Source organism: Erpetoichthys calabaricus, chromosome 3 (assembly GCF_900747795.2).
Source record: "Erpetoichthys calabaricus chromosome 3, fErpCal1.3, whole genome shotgun sequence".
NCBI lineage: Eukaryota > Metazoa > Chordata > Cladistia > Polypteriformes > Polypteridae > Erpetoichthys > Erpetoichthys calabaricus.
In genome coordinates, this window is record NC_041396.2 from 267,362,843 (window position 1) to 267,381,954 (window position 19,112).

At 41.6% G+C, this 19,112-nt stretch overlaps 1 protein-coding gene across 1 annotated transcript in view; it reads left to right on the top strand.

Annotated features, from left to right (window-relative positions):
• The window catches only part of LOC114648900 (TSC22 domain family protein 4-like), an 89,906-nt gene extending 74,637 nt beyond the window's left edge, over positions 1 to 15,269 (top strand). The window contains exons 3-4 of the mRNA XM_028798219.2: positions 9,224 to 9,275; positions 13,984 to 15,269. Of these exons, the coding sequence (XP_028654052.1) occupies positions 9,224 to 9,275; positions 13,984 to 14,196 (265 nt within the window). The 3' untranslated portion in view covers positions 14,197 to 15,269. The remainder of the gene's footprint in view (positions 1 to 9,223; positions 9,276 to 13,983) is intronic.
• The last annotated feature ends 3,843 nt before the right edge of the window (positions 15,270 to 19,112 follow it).

Consider the following 19,112-nt stretch of genomic DNA (forward strand, 5'->3'; position numbering starts at 1 on the left):
GGTATTTGGCTTTTTATATATAATATATATATATATATATATATATATATATATATATATATATATATATACTGTATATATTGCTTACCTTGGAAGGTGTAATACACAAATAAGTTAAAAACCATGCCTGGTCATGAAAAAAATTATTTCCTATATATTTTATCTGTGTATGTTTGTATATCTTTATATACAGTATATACATAACTAATTTTATACAAATGTGTACTCACTCATAGATTATCACAGAACAAAGGATTTCCTTTGGCCTCATCTAAAACCCGGCGTAGCTTGAATTGTGTGATCAGTTGTACACTATAAATTGTTTTACTTTCATGGTAACTTTCCACAGTCTAAAGAATGATTTACTACTTTATAGCTTCTTTCTTATTCTATGCCTATATAAGCTGAGGAATGGCTTTGTCTAGTCAGAGTGACTCAAGTAAAATGGCGAGTGTCATTGCCTCTTTCCATCTATTACATTTATATACACCGCTCAAAAAATTAAGGGAACACTTAATCATCACAGTCTAACACCAAGTCAGTTAAGCTTCAGGGATATCACTCTGTCCAGTTAGGAGACATAAGCAATTGTGAATCTTCACCAGCAGAGGCAACAGCAAGACTCCCACAAAAACAAAATGGTTTTGCAGGTGCTGGCCACGGTCAATTGCTCTCTCCTTATCTGTCCTGACAGATTCTTCTCTAGTTTTGCATTTTCCTAATGTCCTTTTCACTCCTGGTAGCATGAGGTGGTACCTGCAGCTGATTCAGGTTGTAGGTTTTAATGCGAAAAGATGCCAATGTAAGAAGAGAAGAAGCAGGCCGCTAGGGAGCAGCTCAGGAAGCAGCAGGCACATCAACCTCTGAGGAAACAAATGCTAAATTTACAGAGAAAGAGGATGAAAACTATGAATGCTCAAGTCAAGTGTATTCACTGCACGTTATTGTGCAGTGCGCCTTTACTGGTATTATGATATTTCTGTTCTTTCTTTCCTTTGAATGCCCCTGCTGGCAGTGCACTTTATAGTCCCCTGTATATTTTTCCAGTTCCCCTTTGTCAGCTTTACACAGAACATGGCTTGTTAAAAAAAAAAAGGAAGGCTACTGTCTTTGCTCCCACCACCCAGTAGTGGTAAACATTGAGCTAGCACAGGGCCTGGAGGTGGCCACCCCAGACATGTGACAATAGGCAAGCAGGTATGTGGGTGGGATGGAGCAGAACATTCTCACAGTCTGACAAAGACTGGAATCACTGCAGATTTACAAGAAACAAACCGTGGAGACAATAGGCCTGTGATGTGGCGCTACTCGGGTGCCCACGCCTTACTGTCATGGAATGAGGGGAGTGGGAGAACATCAACTTTTCAGAGTTACTTTGAGATCCAGGCTACTCCTCTGCAGAGACACAGAATGTTCTGGGGGCAGAAAAACAGTAAATCATTGTTTGACCACAGACTGTCTAGTAGTAAAAGTATTCATAAGATCTCGTGCCGAGTCTCACAACTCCTGTTGTTGCGTAAATGTTGGGCTTCAACAAAATGCCATTTTTACACATGAGAACAGAGATGTGAGCAACCACTGAGGCTTCTCCTGCTGAGAGTCATTGAGTTCTTTTTCTGGCACACTGACTCTCATCTGCTCGTTCCTGCGCAGCTCTGTTTTCTTTCCTTTTGATGATGTTGGCCAGATTTCCTGGCTATGGCTTGAGCAACGTGACTTTGATTCGGTGAAATAAAAGTTGTGTCTTCAGTTATCACTTGTTCTTGAAGAGGTTCTTCCTATTATGATCTACCTACCCATGGTAGAGGTGTATCTTCAGATTCCATGCCACACTCTCTGGGTAAGGTTACTGTTTAATCTTCACGCCCTACTTTATCTCTTTAGTTACATTTCATCCCCTCCATATGACACATAGCTTCTCCCTCGAGTTAGAGGAAGCTTCATAATTTTCATGCCTTTTTCTTTCTTGCCTTCAGTTTCCTAGTGTCATGGCAGAGGTGGCTTCTTGGTTATTAATCCCACCTTTCTTAGAAGACATTGGCTACTCTGCTTCTCTGGGTTGAGGTTACTACATTGCCTCCAGTTTCTCAGCAGTCTTGTGAAAGGAGCCTATTGGTCTTCAGGCCCTTTCTTGTCTGAGCAGTCTCCATCCTCTCTCAGTGTCTTGATGTCTGTGCCAGTATAAGTTAACAGGGATGGCTTCACAGCCTAAGTACTGTATATTTTCTTTCCAAAGTTAAGATGGCCTCTTCTTTTCAATATTCTCGATATGATATGTGGCTCATTTTGGGTAGAAATGTTTTGTGATTGCCATGTCTATTCGTGGGACAATGGGGGATCTCAGTTTGTAGTCTGTTGGCAGCCACAGGAGCTGTCCCTCAATGTACATGTCCTCTGTTTCCTTGAATTCTGACAGCTTCTCTGTTTTTATTTCCTCATCTCCATGCATCTTCACTTCTGTGTCCAGATCTCTTTAAGACAGAGTATTCATACAGTCTGGATCTCTGAACATTACTGACAGAGTTCTGGGTGGTTTCTCTGCCTATACGAGGTGTGATCAAAAAATCTGGTGAAGGTTTACATTTTAAAAAAAAATGATTACAGTAAAAGACACATTGCCGTTAATTCTCCACAAAATACTCCACCACCTGCTTTGAACACACTTATCCCATCATTCTTGCCACTTTCTGAAGCAGTTCTGAAAGTCATCTTTCATGAGTGTTTTGAATTGCACAATCGTGGCTGCCTCAATGTCCTGTGTGTCAATCAAGATCCAAAATCAAGGTAAGGATGATTGTGTTTTTTGACCTTGATGGAACTGTATGAGTGGAGTTTGTACTCGGGAACACTACGGTGAACTCTGAATATTATAAGGGCTTATTAGAGAAACAATGTGCATATAAAACGACCTGAGAAAAGGGCAAACGGTTTCATCTTCCATCATGACAACGCTCCATGTCACACATCGTTTCTGGTACAGCAATTTCTGTCAAATAGAAACATTATGGTGTGTCCTCATCCATCTCATTTACCGGGTCTGGCACCGTGTGTCTTCTGGCTCTTCCCCACAGTCAAAATGACCATGAAAGGTAAATGTTTCGAATCAACTAAAGATACTCATGAAAGAGGACTTCCAGGACTGCTTCAGAAAGTGGCAAGAATGGTGGGATAACTGTGTTTAAAGCAAGGGGGATTAATGGCAATGTGTCTTTTACTGTAATCATTTTTTTTATTATTTAAACATTAACCATATTTTTTGATCACACCTTGTAGTTCCTTTTTTCCTTGAACAGAGAGGACATCTCACCCTAAGTTGGTTATTTATTCGGTATAGTCAACTGTATTATTGTTTGCTGCTCTTCCTTATGTCCTGTCTTTCCTGGAGGGTGATGGCAGTGTGGTCTCCATGTCCTGTCATCCCCGGACTCAAATGACTTCTCACTTTCTTTGCTCTCACATCCACATGAGAGTTAACTTCCCAGCCTCTGTTTTCAGATCTTTTTCTTCTGACTTTGTCTCCTGCTTCTTATTCCACTGGGCATAAGTGGCTCCTGCCTTCAGTTTTTCATAATGAATCAAAAAACATTTTTTCTAAGTGACTGCATGGTTCAGAAGCCCGACGTGCATATGGTTTTTTGATTTTTTTTTTTTTAGGTGTCAGGTGCCCAGCCAGCCCAGTTCATAAGTGCTTTTATTTTTCTGTAACAATTCCAGTAAAGTTCCTTGCCCACAGGCTGATGCAAATCACAGCTGGTTAGATTTTTATCATGGGCATTTTACGTAGGTTGCCACTCACCTTTGCGTCAATCCCTCTAAAATGACATTGGCATTTAGCCGTCACTTCTTGGTTGGTATGATATGAAATGCCCCACTGTAGAGGTTATTCAATGTCTTCGGTAGGGGGGGTCGTGAATCAGTAGGAGGTGGTGACGCTGGTGCCAGCTAGTCAATGGGCAGTGGCCGGAACACATTTAAACAGAGAGAGTGGGCCATGAGAGAAGGAGACTGGCAAGTCTGTAAGCATTTAGCTCAGAAGAGCCAAGTCCTGCAGGAAGACTAATCAAGACTCTATCAACGTTTGAAGACTTCCTTTATTTTTTTTAATATAGTAATTCTAGTAAGGGGGGATCAAGTAACACAGAGAAATACTGCTGGCTTCCTAAATTCTTGTGATCGTCTTTTCTAAAGAAGTTACTGGTTTCAAAAGAAGGCAATTAGCAGCTCCTCAGCCATGCCAGTGGACATCAACAAAATGGTTTGCTCTTTTGAGGCACTCAACATGCTGCATGGTGCACAAGGTGCCCCACTTCTTTACAAACAGAAGACCCCCCAACCTCAGAGAATGACTGTCACTTCAAGTGAAGATTCTAGCAATGGAAACAACACTGAAGTGCTGAAAAGCCACGTCCTGCCTGCCATGTCAAAGTGCTACCACATGGAGAACAGGGAGCAACGTCAAAATATGTTAAATGAGAAGGAGCCCACCGAGATGCACTTAGATATTAACAGCAATGCCTCATCCAGCAGCTGCTCTCACCGGAGGACGCCATTCAACCGCAACATTGACGAGATGCTGTTTTCACTGCTGCTTCTCTTGTACAGGTAATAAGCCGGACAATATGTGCCCATGATGACCCACTTCTTACTACTCTAAGCATCAGAAAGTCATGCTAGGTGCAAAACCCTAATTTTGTGAAAACCTTTTCCAGATTTCATTGAGCTTCTTGCTAGTAAGAATGTGTGAGTGGGCTGTTCATAACATTTTCAAAACTTCCAATCAGCTTCAGGATTACCAGGGAGATAAAATGTTTCAGGTGGAAGTGGATTGTGTGCCACTCCATCACAAGGCCTACACACACACACACACACACTTAGAATAATCATTTAAACTAATGAGCACATATTTGCCATGTGGGAGGAAATAAAAACAGAGTATCTGGAGAAAAGCCCCTGCAGACACAGGAAGAATGTGCAAGCGCCACACAAATAGTGGCCGGGGGTGGGATTAGAAAACAGAACCACTACGCCACCGTGCTGCCCATGCTGCACTGTAGCACAAAGTATTATCTACCTTGGCATGGTTTTGAAAGGTGCTAAGAAATTTCTGTGTGCCTTCTTTCCTTTGGCTCTGCACAACAGCAGATACTCACTTTTTGAAAGAGAGAACTAAAGTAGAAGACGAAAGGTAGGAAAGCCACCATCTTAGAAGCTAAGCTGATGGACATATTTGCCGCTGTCCCTTACCTATACTTTGTTTTTGAAGAGCATGTGTAAGAAAAGGGACTGTGTTATCGTGGACATTTCTCTGTTCCTTATTTGGTTCACCTACACCATGTAGTTATAGTTATATGGTGTGAGATTAAATAAAAGGTTTAGCTTCTTTATAGCGCCCCATATGTATGGCATACCTGCATGTGGGGCGCAAAGAGACGTCCTAGCTTGACATAAACAGATTGAATTGTTTTTTTCAGACCTAAGTATCACTTAACATCTGTGCCACTTTTCCAATTCAGGTGCCCACTCACTGCACTGCTTGTCTTTTGGAAGCGTTTCTCCAAGCCCATTCACCACTGTGGGAATATGGAAGGCCAGCAGGTGCTCCTAACTTTATACTGTGGCCCAACCAAACAATAAAAGCTTTCTATTGCAATCAAGCAAAATTAATTAAACACAATAAAGCTAATAGTAGCAAAAAGTAGGAAATGTATTTAAGATGATGATGAGGATGAATAGCTGCTTAAACATGTCCTCTGTCTGCAGAGGTCTTGAATTATGGCGGTTCCAGTGGGAATACAGAACTCTTGTCTGGGTGATGGTGACGATCCTCTCTCTCGGTTCTTTCCTGTGTAGCATGCCACCCAAACATATGGACCTCTGTGTCTCTGTCCACATGGAGGAGTTAGTTATTATAAGAGTTCATGCAATCACTAAGGTTGTTTTTGGACTTTCCTAACATTCTGTAATACAAAAAAAAGTAAGTATTAGATGCAAAGTTCAAATCAATAAAAATCTGGAATTTAAATACCTAGGAGCTTGTGCTGCTCTCAGTTCAAAGATGCACGCAGTTCAATATGTTTTGTTTCAAAAGAATTTGTCCAAGTGTCCTGATTGCTGGCTGTTTATTCAATGTCCAAGTCTTTGTTATAGCTCGATTCATTTCAGGTTTGAAATCTTTAAATGTTTGCTAAGTACAACTTCAGTACGTTTTCCATCACTGAAAAAGGTGGCACTGTAACATGGATCTATGCTACCCACAGTGTGTTCTTGGCTTTGAATCCACATGGAGTTTTCAGGCACTCCAGTTTTCCTAACACATCTCCAAAGACCTGCTGGTTGTTAGGTTATTGTGGGTGCATGAGTGTGTGGGCTCTGTGGTGGACTGATGCCCTGTCCAGAGCTCTTTCAGGCATCGTGCCCACTGCTGTACAGATAGGCTCTGACCTCCGACAATCCTAAACTGGATTAAGCAAATTTGAGAATGTCATGGTGTGTCACGTGTAACAGAAACCCAGGATTGATACATTGAAGCACGCTTTTGGTGAGTCTGCTTCAGGCGGTGTAGCCACAATGCTGAGGTGATGAACTGGAAATCGCCAGGTTGCCATTTCTATTCTCACTGCTAACTCACTGAGTGTTTCTGAGTGGGTCTACAAAATTAGCCAATAATTACACTTCTAAGCACATGTGATATGCAAGTTGTGTTGGGTAATTTGGGTAAATCTTCAAAATAAATTTATTTTTAAAAAAGGGAGATACTTATTTTTATTGTTTCAGATCATGAAGTCGCACTTATTTAGTATCATCAAGAATATGTCGTGTGTGTTACACAGGGGTTAATATTGTGTTGTAGCTAAAAGATGGACACAATGCTCAGACAGCTCATATTAACTTGAGTTACTGGTGATCAATTTTTATTCACTTAGGCAATTCATGTTATGATTCAAGTTCAAATTTACTGTCATTGGTATTTTTACTTTAATGTCTTCCACAAATTAATGACAGCCAGTCCCAACAATAGACAATGAATGTTAACACTACACATACTGTCTATAGATATAGAAAAAGCACTGCAATGGTCAGTTGAGGCGCCGTATGACCTGTGGAGAAAAGCTGTGCCTCTTCCATGATTCCTCTACCACCTAGCAGGAGATCCAGAATGGAACTTGAAGTTTGAATCCAGGACAGGTGGGACAAAGGGGTTTGCAAACCGGGATCCCAAGTTATTTCGTTGTGTAGTGGTGCGGCAACGCATTGTACCAGTGCATGCTCCCCGACTTAACTTGACTTGAAAGGCAGGACAAAGATGTCGCACTTCTAGGTGTAGTGCTAGAATTGTACCTATGGGCTTGTGTGTTATGGTCCAGTTTGGACCTGGTTAAGCACTTCAATCCTCCCAGCCTCTGCAATTGCACTGCCCTATAAATTAAATTGGATTTTAGTGCTAGCTTAAATCTCAGAACTGCTTAACTTCACCTTGTGCACATTATGGCATGTACTATTTAAATCTGGCATAAAACTGAAAAGAAGTTAGGCATCCACTCAGTCACATTTAATAATTATGTGTTGCTATTAGGTGGTCATTCAAGGTTTCTACCTTCATGAATGAAGAGTGGTATCAGTCCGTTGAGTGGTCTGTCTGGGGATTCTGGCCTCAAATCATTCCAAAATCTTCAGTTTTGATTTGGTATTCTTTATTTTCACCTTTTACTACCACCTTCAGCTTTGTTCAGTGCTCATGGCCTATGGCATCTCACTGACATCTCCGTTGTCCTATTATCATCTGCTCTCTCTTGCTAGCTGTTTATGTCCTCTCAGAAAGCCCATCTCAATTTTCAGTTTATTGTTATATAAGCCTTCCTATGAGCCTCTACCCCTTATCCCTCACTGGTCATGGCATCTCACATTCTCCTCTGCCAATGGTGGCCACGATAGCATTTTTAAAACTATCAAATTTTCTTTTAGAAACCTCAACCATTAATTCACTCACTTTACATTTGGGCAACTCTTTAGTTTAGCTACTGCAAAAATGCATCTATTTATGGATTTGCTCTTAACAAAGGCGTCTTGGGTCTTCATAACACTTACAAATCATCAGTAGATGGGTTATTCATGTCTGTGCAGTGTGGGGTATTGGCATGCTGGTAGAAATGACTTGTTAATATGAAGGATTCACAGGTCTTATACTAAATATGTAATATCAAGAGAAATGTGTCTCGGTGAAGACTCTCGTTCCACTACAAAGTGACTTTTGTTAGCAGGTCACCTTGCAGCAATGAATGCACACTTTACTAATGCACTGTAAGAGTTATGAAGACCCAAAAGGTGTATGTTAAGGTCCTGTTACATAACAGTAAATGAATAATAGATGCATTTTTGCAGTACCTAAACTAAAGTGTTACCTAAATTAGTTCATTTGCTGGATACCATCCCAGATTCCCTCTGCCACTTCTGTCCACATGATGTCCCTGGCACATTTATGCATATGTACTGGTTTTGTCCTTCTGTCCTGGTTTTTTGGTCTCTAACCTCCTGCTCATTCTCCTCAATGGTATCAGTTCTTATTCCTCTCTTGCCACCTCTTCTTATACGCCTAGATCTTTCAGACCTTGTTGTGTCAGTGCACCAGCACTCATTCTTCTGTTTGAGCACTGTAGCTTCTACACTTCTCCTTGCTTCTAGATGGAAGACCTCAGACCTGATTACAATGAAGGACCAGCTATGTAACTTTTCTAATTTGGAGCATCCAGCATTTCCATTGATGACTGGGACTCAGCTGCTTCTAGACTGATGACTCAGTTGTTCTCTTGGTTAGGTGTAGTGGTGTGGACCAGCGTGTATTATATGTGTCCTGAACACAATATTCCATGTTAGATGTACCACACTCAGTAATGCGTTCCCCTCCTGAATTGAGCAGGAGCCATACCAGAGAGGGTTTGTTGTAGAAAGCGGCAAGCATAAATGAGGTATCCTGGCCTTCTTCAGACATCAAAAGACGTAAAGATGTTGGTTGGCCTTCTTAATGCTAGCTGGCATCTGTTGTGCCCATTTCACGTCATCAGTGATGGTGTCACCAGGACAATTTAAAAAGTCTACACCCTTTTTAAAACATTACAAGTGGATTTTTGATGGATCTTTGTCTGTCCAGGTCTGGTTTATGACTCACATTTTACGATTGGAATGGTTTTATCTCACCTTCTAACTGTGCCTCTGTTTGCCTTTCTAGCGGATCCAGCAGCAGCATGATCGCCATTGACAACAAGATTGAGCAGGCCATGGTAAGTCACGTCAGTCTGTTGATCTGGTATTAACACTCCGTGGGCAAAGAGGAGATTGTACTCACTCATCAACTTGGGCACACTTACACGTCATCTGGAAGTGCTGTCCATCATCATGTGACAGTGAATTTAGAAAGTTGTCCAGTTTTGGTTTTCTGAAAACATGCTTTCGCCTTATCATTATGGGTTATTGAATGTAAAACTGCAAGATGCTTTCTTTCCAAAGGGGAACTGTCATCTAGTGGCACTTTTCCCTATAAACAACAACAACGTTTATTTCTATAGCACATTTTCATACAAATGATGTAGCTCAAAGTGCTTTACATGATGAAGAAAGAGAAAAAAGACAAAATAAATAAGAAAATAAAATTAGGGAACACTAATTAACATTGAATTACAGTAAGGTCCGATGGCCAGGGAGGACAGAAAAAAAACAAAAAAAAAACTCCAGACAGCTGGAGAAAAAAATAAAAAGTATAAAAGTAGTGGCAGGAGGATTGAGTGGCTAGATTGATTAAAAATGGCAAATTTATTCCTTTTAAAATGAAATTTACACCACAATAAAGTGGGGTGGTGAAGGTCTGAATACATTCTGCATCCACTGTATGTCGTGATGTGTTTGCATAATTTGTAATTTTGGAAAAGTTGGTAGAGTTGTTAACCTTAATAAAGACAGAATGTGTAGACAAACACTTGACGTTTCTACATCTGTTTCCTGTCCTTGGTGGACATCATTACTTACTTGCCCTCGGCTGCTCAGTTCTCACTTCCCATATAGCTGCTAATTCCAGATTGTACGCCTGCTGGGATATTTAAATGATACGGGCCGCTAGCTTTACTTGTCAGAGCTGCACCATCCTCTTGTACCTGTAACATTCTTGCTTGTGGTGGACATGGAGACCTGGTGGTTCCTGGGACTTTGGCCTGCATGGAGTTTTCATATTCTGTCCATATGCACAGGAAAGGCTTCATCTCTAAGCAATCCTGTAATGGAATAAGTAGATTCAGAAAATGGCAAGATGCTTACTTGTCAAAAGTGAACCATCATCTAGTGGCACCTTTTTCTGTCAAAATTAGGAGTGCTATGATTTGGTTTTGGTGTACATTTTTCAGAACTTTATTTCATACTTTCTCCTCAGTTTTCTTGTCCACGCTGTAGTTTGGATTTGAGTAGACTCTTGTTTTGACGACTGGTTTTCATGAAGCTTTACTATTAAAATATTTTAACGTCTCCCCATGTTTTGTTGTGGGTGCTGCCACTTTCTCTCTGACTTCGCACATGACATCAGAGGTCCTTAGGTATAAATGTCAGCACATAGGCTTACCGTTTAGCTGATGGATAAAAGAATGTAAAAGTGGTGTGAGCATTTTTAATAAGACTTTCTAGTTACGTCTTTGATTCTGGTACATGCTCGGGCTTGATGACTTGATTTGATTTTTCTGGTTAATGAGGCCTGTTAGAATTTAAACAATGTTTCATTCCCTGATCCTTTTTCACTGAAAAGCTACCTCATCTTCTCTGCAGCTGCACACAAAGCTTCTAATTGTTATAGTTGTGCCACTTTCTAGAGATCTGACATACTTCAGGCACCATTCCTTGGAAAAGCTGTAGCACCTCCTAATGGCACCTTTCCAGAGCCCAGTTGCATGTTTAGACAGCTTTCTTAAGCCAGAGGCACATCAGATGACTTCTAGTTAGAAAGGATGTCAAACTTGACGACTGTGTTTACTGGATATCACCTCCTCGAGGATGTCAGATTATATGACTCCTCAATGCCTTTCTAGCACAATTTCAAATTCCCAAAGTATCATGGGATTACTGCCTGCTGACAGCCAATCAAAGTGCAACCTGACAGCACCAGTGTCTGTACAAACGCTTTCTAGGTACAGCAGGTTCAGCCACAATCTCAGCCTTTCTTTTTCCATTCTGCAGTGGTACAAACACAAGACATCAGACTGTTATGAATCGGTACATTCAGAAATGAAGCAAATATGTGGGGCTTCCAGAACAGAACTAGAAAAAGGCCAGTATTCTAGCAAGACTGCCCAGAAAACGCTCCCTTCCCAGCAGCCAGAGTGACTACTCAACACCTGGCCAGGTAGCACTTTGAGTCCAAAATGTTTAAATACACTTAAATATCTCAATACTTCAAAGCGTCTCTCAAGGGAAAGGGAAAAAAAAACATTGAAAAGCCTTTGGCTTAGCAAAGAATAGTCCTCCAAAAATCTTTATAAATAAAAATATTTAACAACCAGAAAATAAAAACAGGTTCAGAAAAAGGAGCAAGACAATCCAAACAAAGCAAGTCCAATCTGAAATCCGTAAATCATAATTTAGAGTGAAGAAAACAAAATTACAAAACCAGAAATCCAAACAAAAACTCACTTAACTCTCCTTCAAAGCACATTCAGTGAACGGCAAGGAAGTCAATCTCCCAGCTCGCCTTTAAAAGTGTCCTTGTGGTCAGGTGTTGCTGGCCCTGCCTCTTGATAGTCCACCCACCAACTAGAAGGAGAACAAATATATGCACATAGAAACTATATAATCAAGATAAAAAATAGATAACTAGACAAATACAGTGGAACCGAAGCAGTTTGCCCCATAGGATTGTATGTAAATACAATTAATCCGTTCCAGACCATACGAACTGCATGTAAATATATATATTTTTTAGTTTTTAAGCACAAATATAGTTAATTATACCATAGAATGCACAGCGTAATAGTAAACTAAATGTAAAAATAATTAATAATAATTTTTTGCATTTATATAGCGCTTTTCTCACTACTCAAAGCGCTTAGCAATTGCAGGTTAAGGGCCTTGCTTAAGGGCCCAACAGAGCAGAGTCCATATTGGCATTTACGGGATTCGAACCGGCAACCTTCCGATTGCCAGCGCAGATCCCTAGCCTCAGAGCCACCACTCCGAGAAAACCTTGAACAACAGAGAAAACTAACACTGCAATAGTTCGCGCTATAGTGCTAGGAACCGCTCGCTAAAAACACTTTTTTAATGAGTTTTAAGCACAGGGGAAAAAAATGAACATTTGAAAAATCCGTAATTTAATAAACCACCAAGAAAAGTAACATTGCAACAATGCAGGCTACGAACCGATCGCTGTAAACAGAACTGAAAACAAAAACAAGCCTTCTCTACCTTATGCGTCCCTCCCCCTCTCTCTCGCTCGCTCGTTCTCTCTCTCACCCTGTGTGTGTGTGTGTGTGCATCTCTCTTTTGCGAGCCTGGAGCGCCTGTGTGTGTGTCTCTCTAGCGCTGCTGTGTGTGTCTGTCTCTCTCGGCTCTCTCCGTCTCGGGCTGCCTGTGTGTGTGTGTGTGTGTGTGTGTGTGTGTGTGTGTGTGTGTGTGTGTGTCTCGCTCTCTCTAGCTGCACAGGAAATGCACAGGGAGAGACTGAACATGTACAAACCTGTTTGGTCATCTAGTAGTTCATGACCAAGACTGACCACTAACAAGTGACAAGGCAGACCAAACTTTCCTTGCAAAAGTGTATAGTGTTTATTAAAAACCAAAATAAAGTATCACAGTGTTTACAGAGGTATTCAATAAATAAATTGGTACTTGTGAACTAAATGGACGGACGTCGTGACAAAGGAAAACGGAAGTGTTTTGATGAATTCATAACATATTTATTGGGAAGAGGGGAGGTTGCATAAGGTTTCCCCTACTCATTCTAGTAGTGGGCTCCATGGGGGAGCTTTCACTGCTGTCCGTTTAGTACACAAGTACCAATAAATCTTCTTTTAAAATTGTGCCTATGAAAAAGCAGTGTCTTTAGGAGTCCGATATACAAATTAACACTTTTAAAATAAAAAAAAAAAAATCATCAACGATGTATTCCATTTTCACTGCCAGGACAGCAGAGCAAATCCCTCCTGCGTAGTCCACCGCATCCCAATCTGCCACCTCCATTGTTACTTGCAGATCATTCGACAGAGCAAGATAATCGCAATGCCCCTCCGACGAGAACCCCAATAACCTCCGCCAGCTCTGCCCTCTTAATTAACGATTCTGCTACGCTTTGGATCCACTGTTCCCACTTCTGTCCTTCCCCCTTCCACCCTGCGGCAACTCTTCGTTCTCCTCTGTTATCTCTGAAAGTAAGTCAGCAGCCTCGAATTTTGACTCCCTACAGAACTGAATGACAGCCATCGGTCCTGCTCCCTCCCAGAGCTGTCCATCCTGACACTGTCAACTTGGAGACACCTCACACTGTTCTGGTCTCGATCGAGTTTTCTTTCTTTGTTTTCATTCTTGTTTCCGCCCTCCTTTTAACAGTTACCCCTTCCCTACTCCAGCAGCTGCCTTTTTAACTACTGTACCACTTGTCTGGTAATCAGTAGGTAATCTTCATGCGCGAGCCACTAATTCATTAATTCATCTGGCAGTTCTTAAAACCCACTAGAGTCAATTAATAAAACTGCCCGTGACACAACTTCTCATAGTTGGGGTGAATAGCAGACAGTTAGGAGTCACAGAGGCCCACAGCGACTGTCCCCAACCTGCTATGATTATGTAAACTGAAAATCACTGGAAAAATCTTGTAGTGTGACGGGATCTTTACATGCCAAGCACTTCCAGACAGACTGCCCCTTTGATTTGCTGTCTCTCTGTATGCCTGCTGATTCTCTTTGTTTAAAATATGTCACTCCCCTTCAATTTTTGATTCTTTGCTATTTTTTTTTTCAGGACCTAGTGAAAAGCCACCTGATGTACGCAGTACGTGAAGAGGTTGAAGTCCTCCGAGAGCAAATTAAGGAGCTGATTGAGAGGAATTCACTGTTGGAGCGAGAGAACAGCGTGCTCAAGTCCATCGCTTCCTCAGAGCAGCTGTCCCAGCTACAAACACAAATGAAGGCTTTGACAGGAACAAGTGGGGGGCCACCCCCCACCTCAGCCTGATGTGATCTCCTTTCGCACTCCTGTTTGGACACCCAAACAAATGCTTCCACATCGCACAAGAAAAAACACAAGAAAAAATGGAAAGGAAGACGTGGCCTTTGATATGAACAGAATCTACACAACCAGGTATTGAGAAGAAGGCCTGTGTGCCTTCACCTGACGGACATTATCTTGACTGATGAGTTCGATATGACACTTACTGTTACTGCAGGTAATATTTCACTGTGATAGGAGTCTTGTCCTAACCATGTTTAAAGAATTTGACTCTTAACCTTTCACTACCAAAGCTTATGCCTTTCTGTGGTCCTGGAAGATGAGTGCATGAAGCGTGTAACAAACACCAGCAGAAATCGTTACAAACTAAACCAAACACCAGCCCTTTCCAATTTCCACTGCCTTTTTGTAGGTCAATAAAGTGCCTTCTTTTGGCCAACACACATACACAGGCTATCATTCGTGCCTTTTCATGAGGACCAAAAATTATCATGCCACACCACCCCAAATATGGGCTTGGAAAAATCGCAGATGAAAACCAAGACATACGACTCTCCTGGGGAAGTGCCGTGTATCTGACTTGTTCTCCTGTTCCTACCGACTACTCTAATTCTCTAATTCAAGACCAAGAATGAAGTGTCAATGGCACAACTAAGGAAGGAGTGGACTACATAGAGCACTTTGAAATGGCAAATCTGTATACTGTAATGCACAAACGATTGGGCTGAGGGGTCCAGACTGACAATGGTTTTATCTGTAAGGAGCATTCTGATATGGTAACCATTGGGGAAGCATTCTCAAAGAATACAAAGGGGAGGTTGGACTGGACTTGGACTCCAAAACCAAAATCTCCTTTCCTTCCATGAGCAGGCATGGCAATTGAGTAATGTGAAATGAATGTGGTTGTGCGTGAGAGAGTAGAGCAGGGGTATTGTTTGTGCAGCATTGTGACACCTCTGCCCTTCCCTTAAACTCAAAAGCAGCTTTATTGGTCTAACAGTGCGTCTGTGTTCCCAAAGAATCGCAAATGCATAACAATAATGATTCTAGTAAAACAAATAAAAACAAGCATCGGTGTCCCTCTCTTTTATTTTATATACACAGCTTCTACTTGTATACTTGTATAAATTAATCTGTGACTGTTGGATTCATTCAGCTTGGTGCACAATGAATGACAAGTATCAACTCTTCTGTATCATCTACATCATTGGGAAATGAGTTGCAGAGAGATAATTATGCTTCAGATATGATTCTACTAATGTGTACCTCTTGATACATTACTTTTTCCTTTAGAGATTTCAGGGCCTTTCCATACAATTGAAGTGAGTTTACAATAACGATAGTGACATTTGTTTCAATCTAATGTACAATAGCTCTTCTTCTTCTTCTTTCGGCTGCTGCTGTTAGGGTTTGGTTGCCACAGCAGATCATCTTTTTCCATATCTTCCTGTCTTCTGCATCTTGATCTATTATCTTCTATACCTCCCAGGGGAGGTATTGCCTCAGTGATTCACTCTCCCCCGGTCCTTCCATTCCAGGTAATTGCCGTGGCCGCCCATCAAAAAAGACAACAAAAACAGCAATAGAACACATAATACAAAACACAAGAAGGCAGCCTAGCCTCCCTGCTTCAGCTTCACCTACACATGAACCAGACTAATACAGGTTGCTCAATGACCCTCACCAGCCTCCTCCACCTCTATAGACTTCAGCTCTGATACCGCGTGTTGATTAGATAGTCTTTACAGCTGACACCACAGTGACATTGAGGAACACACAGGTGGACTTCTTAATTTTCACTGAAGACAGGATGACTCCCAAACTCTTCAGATATTCAACCAAATGGGTGCTGTTTGAGTGATAAACTGAGTAATTACTGGGAGTTCTTGATCTTGTCCTAGAAGGTGGTATGGACTGAGCTGAAGTTTGATAAACCTGGTAAATAGGAGGGCATTTTGAAAATCGGTCAAATTAAATTTAATAAATGTTTCTCAGTGGAGATTAAGGTGCTGTTTGTAATCAACAGTCTCAGGCCAGGCATACGCTGTGCAGTTGTCAGAAACAAAAGACTATTCACAACACATTAGAGTCGCCAGTTGAATATGTGCTCAAAGTGCACAAACAAGTTTGGTCCAATTGACATGTGTGCTCAGACTATATGTGCAGAGGACCCTTGCCTTGCCACAGTTAAGCCTTGCCCTTTCCAAAAAACAGTATGGCTACATGGCAAGAAAGAAAAAAAGTTGTGTTGCCTGCGTTGCTGTGCTCTAAAAGCATAACTGGACATGTGCATGGTCAGGAAGATGAGGAAAATACATTGTCTATTTTACAGAGAGAATTGGAGGTACATACAGTAGACTATGTGATTTACCATTGGGTGTGTTTATTTTGGGTTCTTCTAGTAAATATTTGCTGAAGTACGTTGTCATTGGGTGATCTCCGGTTAACCTTTCTCCCATTCCTGCTGGTCATGGTCTGATGAAGAAGACAAGTCATGGATTTTACTGCCAGAGCTCGGTTATCCTGGCTTCCAAGTTCTCCATCCACACAATGTGTTTTCTCTGCTCCTTGTCTTTTGTTATTATTGTTGCCAGAGGCCCACTCACTGTGGTCACTGAACAATGAATTTTGAGCAAACAAGAGGAGACCACTCAGTCCATCAAGCTCCTTTGCTTAGCTAATAGCTAAGCTGCCCCAATATTTCATCCAGATTACGTCTTAAAGGTTGTTAAAGTTTCTGCATCACATACATGTCTCGGTAGTTTGTTCCAGAGTCCCACGACTCTTTTTGTAAAGAAGTGCTTCCTGGCTTCAATCTTAAATGCACTTCCCCTTAATTTCCACTGATGTCCTTGAGTACGTGATTCACATTTAAGCTGAAAGAATGTTGCTGGATCTACTTTATCAGTGCCTTTGAGGATTTTAAATACCTGGATTAGGTCCCCACAAAGTCTTCTCTGTTCGAGACTGTCTGAGTAAATCATGTCCTTACACCCTGGGATGCTCTCCTCTGCACATCATCAAGTAGCCTTCACTGGAACCAAGGGGCCTGGGGCCTCATGTATAAACGGTGCGTACACACGTTTCCATGCTCAAATCGCGATGTATAAAACCTAAACTTGGCGTAAAGCCACGCACATTTCCACGGTACCTCATACCCTGGCATACGCAATTTCTCCGCTCAGTTTTGCAGACTGGCAGCACCCAGCGTCAAAGCAGTGCTACTGTTCCTGTGTGGTCACCCTTTCTTTCTTAGATCCACATTCCTGAAGCGGCTTTATAAATACACTGAAACTAACTGCATATTGTTTATTAGTGTAATGCATCTGATTGTAATTAACCTGCAGCAATATAATGGTCCAGGGAATAGCCATAGTATTCTTCTTCTTTCAGCTGCTCCTGTTAAGGGTTGCCACAGCAGATAATCTTTTTCCATATTACTCTCACTGCACCACTCAGAGTATTTATATCACTGTATTTGAGTGGGGAATCACAGCAGCAGCTGATTGGAAAGAGAATTATCGGTATACAGCATGAAGCTTCAGAGACCTTCCTGTACGGACTTTGCGGTTTAGAAAACGTTTCATCCCAAGAACTATAAACGCACTCAATCAGTCCATCAAGTGCTCCATGTAGAACTGTTTGTACTTATAAGTACAATTACCTCACTGTAAACTTGCACTACAGTTATAATATTGCACAACCTCCGCCACTTTATAAAACGCGTATTGTTAATAATTAAACATGTGAGGACACGGTGCCGCAGCGCTAGCTAGTTCAGGGATTGTTCCTGCATTGCGTTGTATTATTGCTGGTGCTGACGTGACACTGGAAGGATAGACGGATAGAATAATTAAACATGTACTACGAAGATATTTCAATGTTCCTTAAAAGTTTTGAAGAATCGTCGTTCTAAGCTTACAGATGGCTTAACGTCTATTACAGAGCTGATTGTGTGGCGATTGGGTATTTGGTGAAAGAAAAGTAAGGACAGGAATTGGAGGTTAGTACGTTTGAAAGAGATATCCATCCATCCATCCATTTTCCAACCCGCTGAATCCGAACACAGGGTCACGGGGGTCTGCTGGAGCCAATCCCAGCCAACACAGGGCACAAGGCAGGGAACCAATCCTGGGCAGGGTGCCAACCCACCGCAGGACACACACAAACACACCCACACACCAAGCACACACTAGGGCCAATTTAGAATCGCCAATCCACCTAACCCGCATGTCTTTGGACTGTGGGAGGAAACCGGAGCGCCCGGAGGAAACCCACGCAGACACGAGGAGAACATGCAAACTCCACGCAGGGAGGACCCGGGAAGCGAACCCAGGTCCCCAGGTCTCCCAACTGCGAGGCAGCAGCGCTACCCACTGCGCCACCGTGCCGCCCTTGAAAGAGATAGTACTTCTGTAATAAATTATTTCATTGAAGGTCGCGCATGGCGCAGCAAGCCTCTTGCGTGAGACATGAACAAGCACTGCTCTACCGTGTTCCCATGTTTAATAACATGCTTTCATTCCTATCATCATGAAAAAGATATCACGTATACATCTCAGTATTTTAATTATTCAGAGAGCTGTAATATCACGAATGTAATGGATTATGTGACCTGTCGGAGAAAAAGAAAGCTTAAGAAGCAGGTAGTGATTCACACGCAGAGCACAAAGAAGATCAAATACAGAACAAAGCATTTAATGTGCCACTTTAGTTACAATGGGATTTGAGAAACTAGTAAATTAAACGATTTTAAGATGAAGTTTATGATGTTCTACTTTAATGGCAAAATAAACTACGTGATTAAAGTGGAAATTTCGAGATTAAAGTTGACATTTCGTGCTTTTTTCCCATTGTGTGCCTATTTTTTTTGTCTGTACCCTAATAAGCTTTCATATGACACTCAGACGGTGGGCTACGAC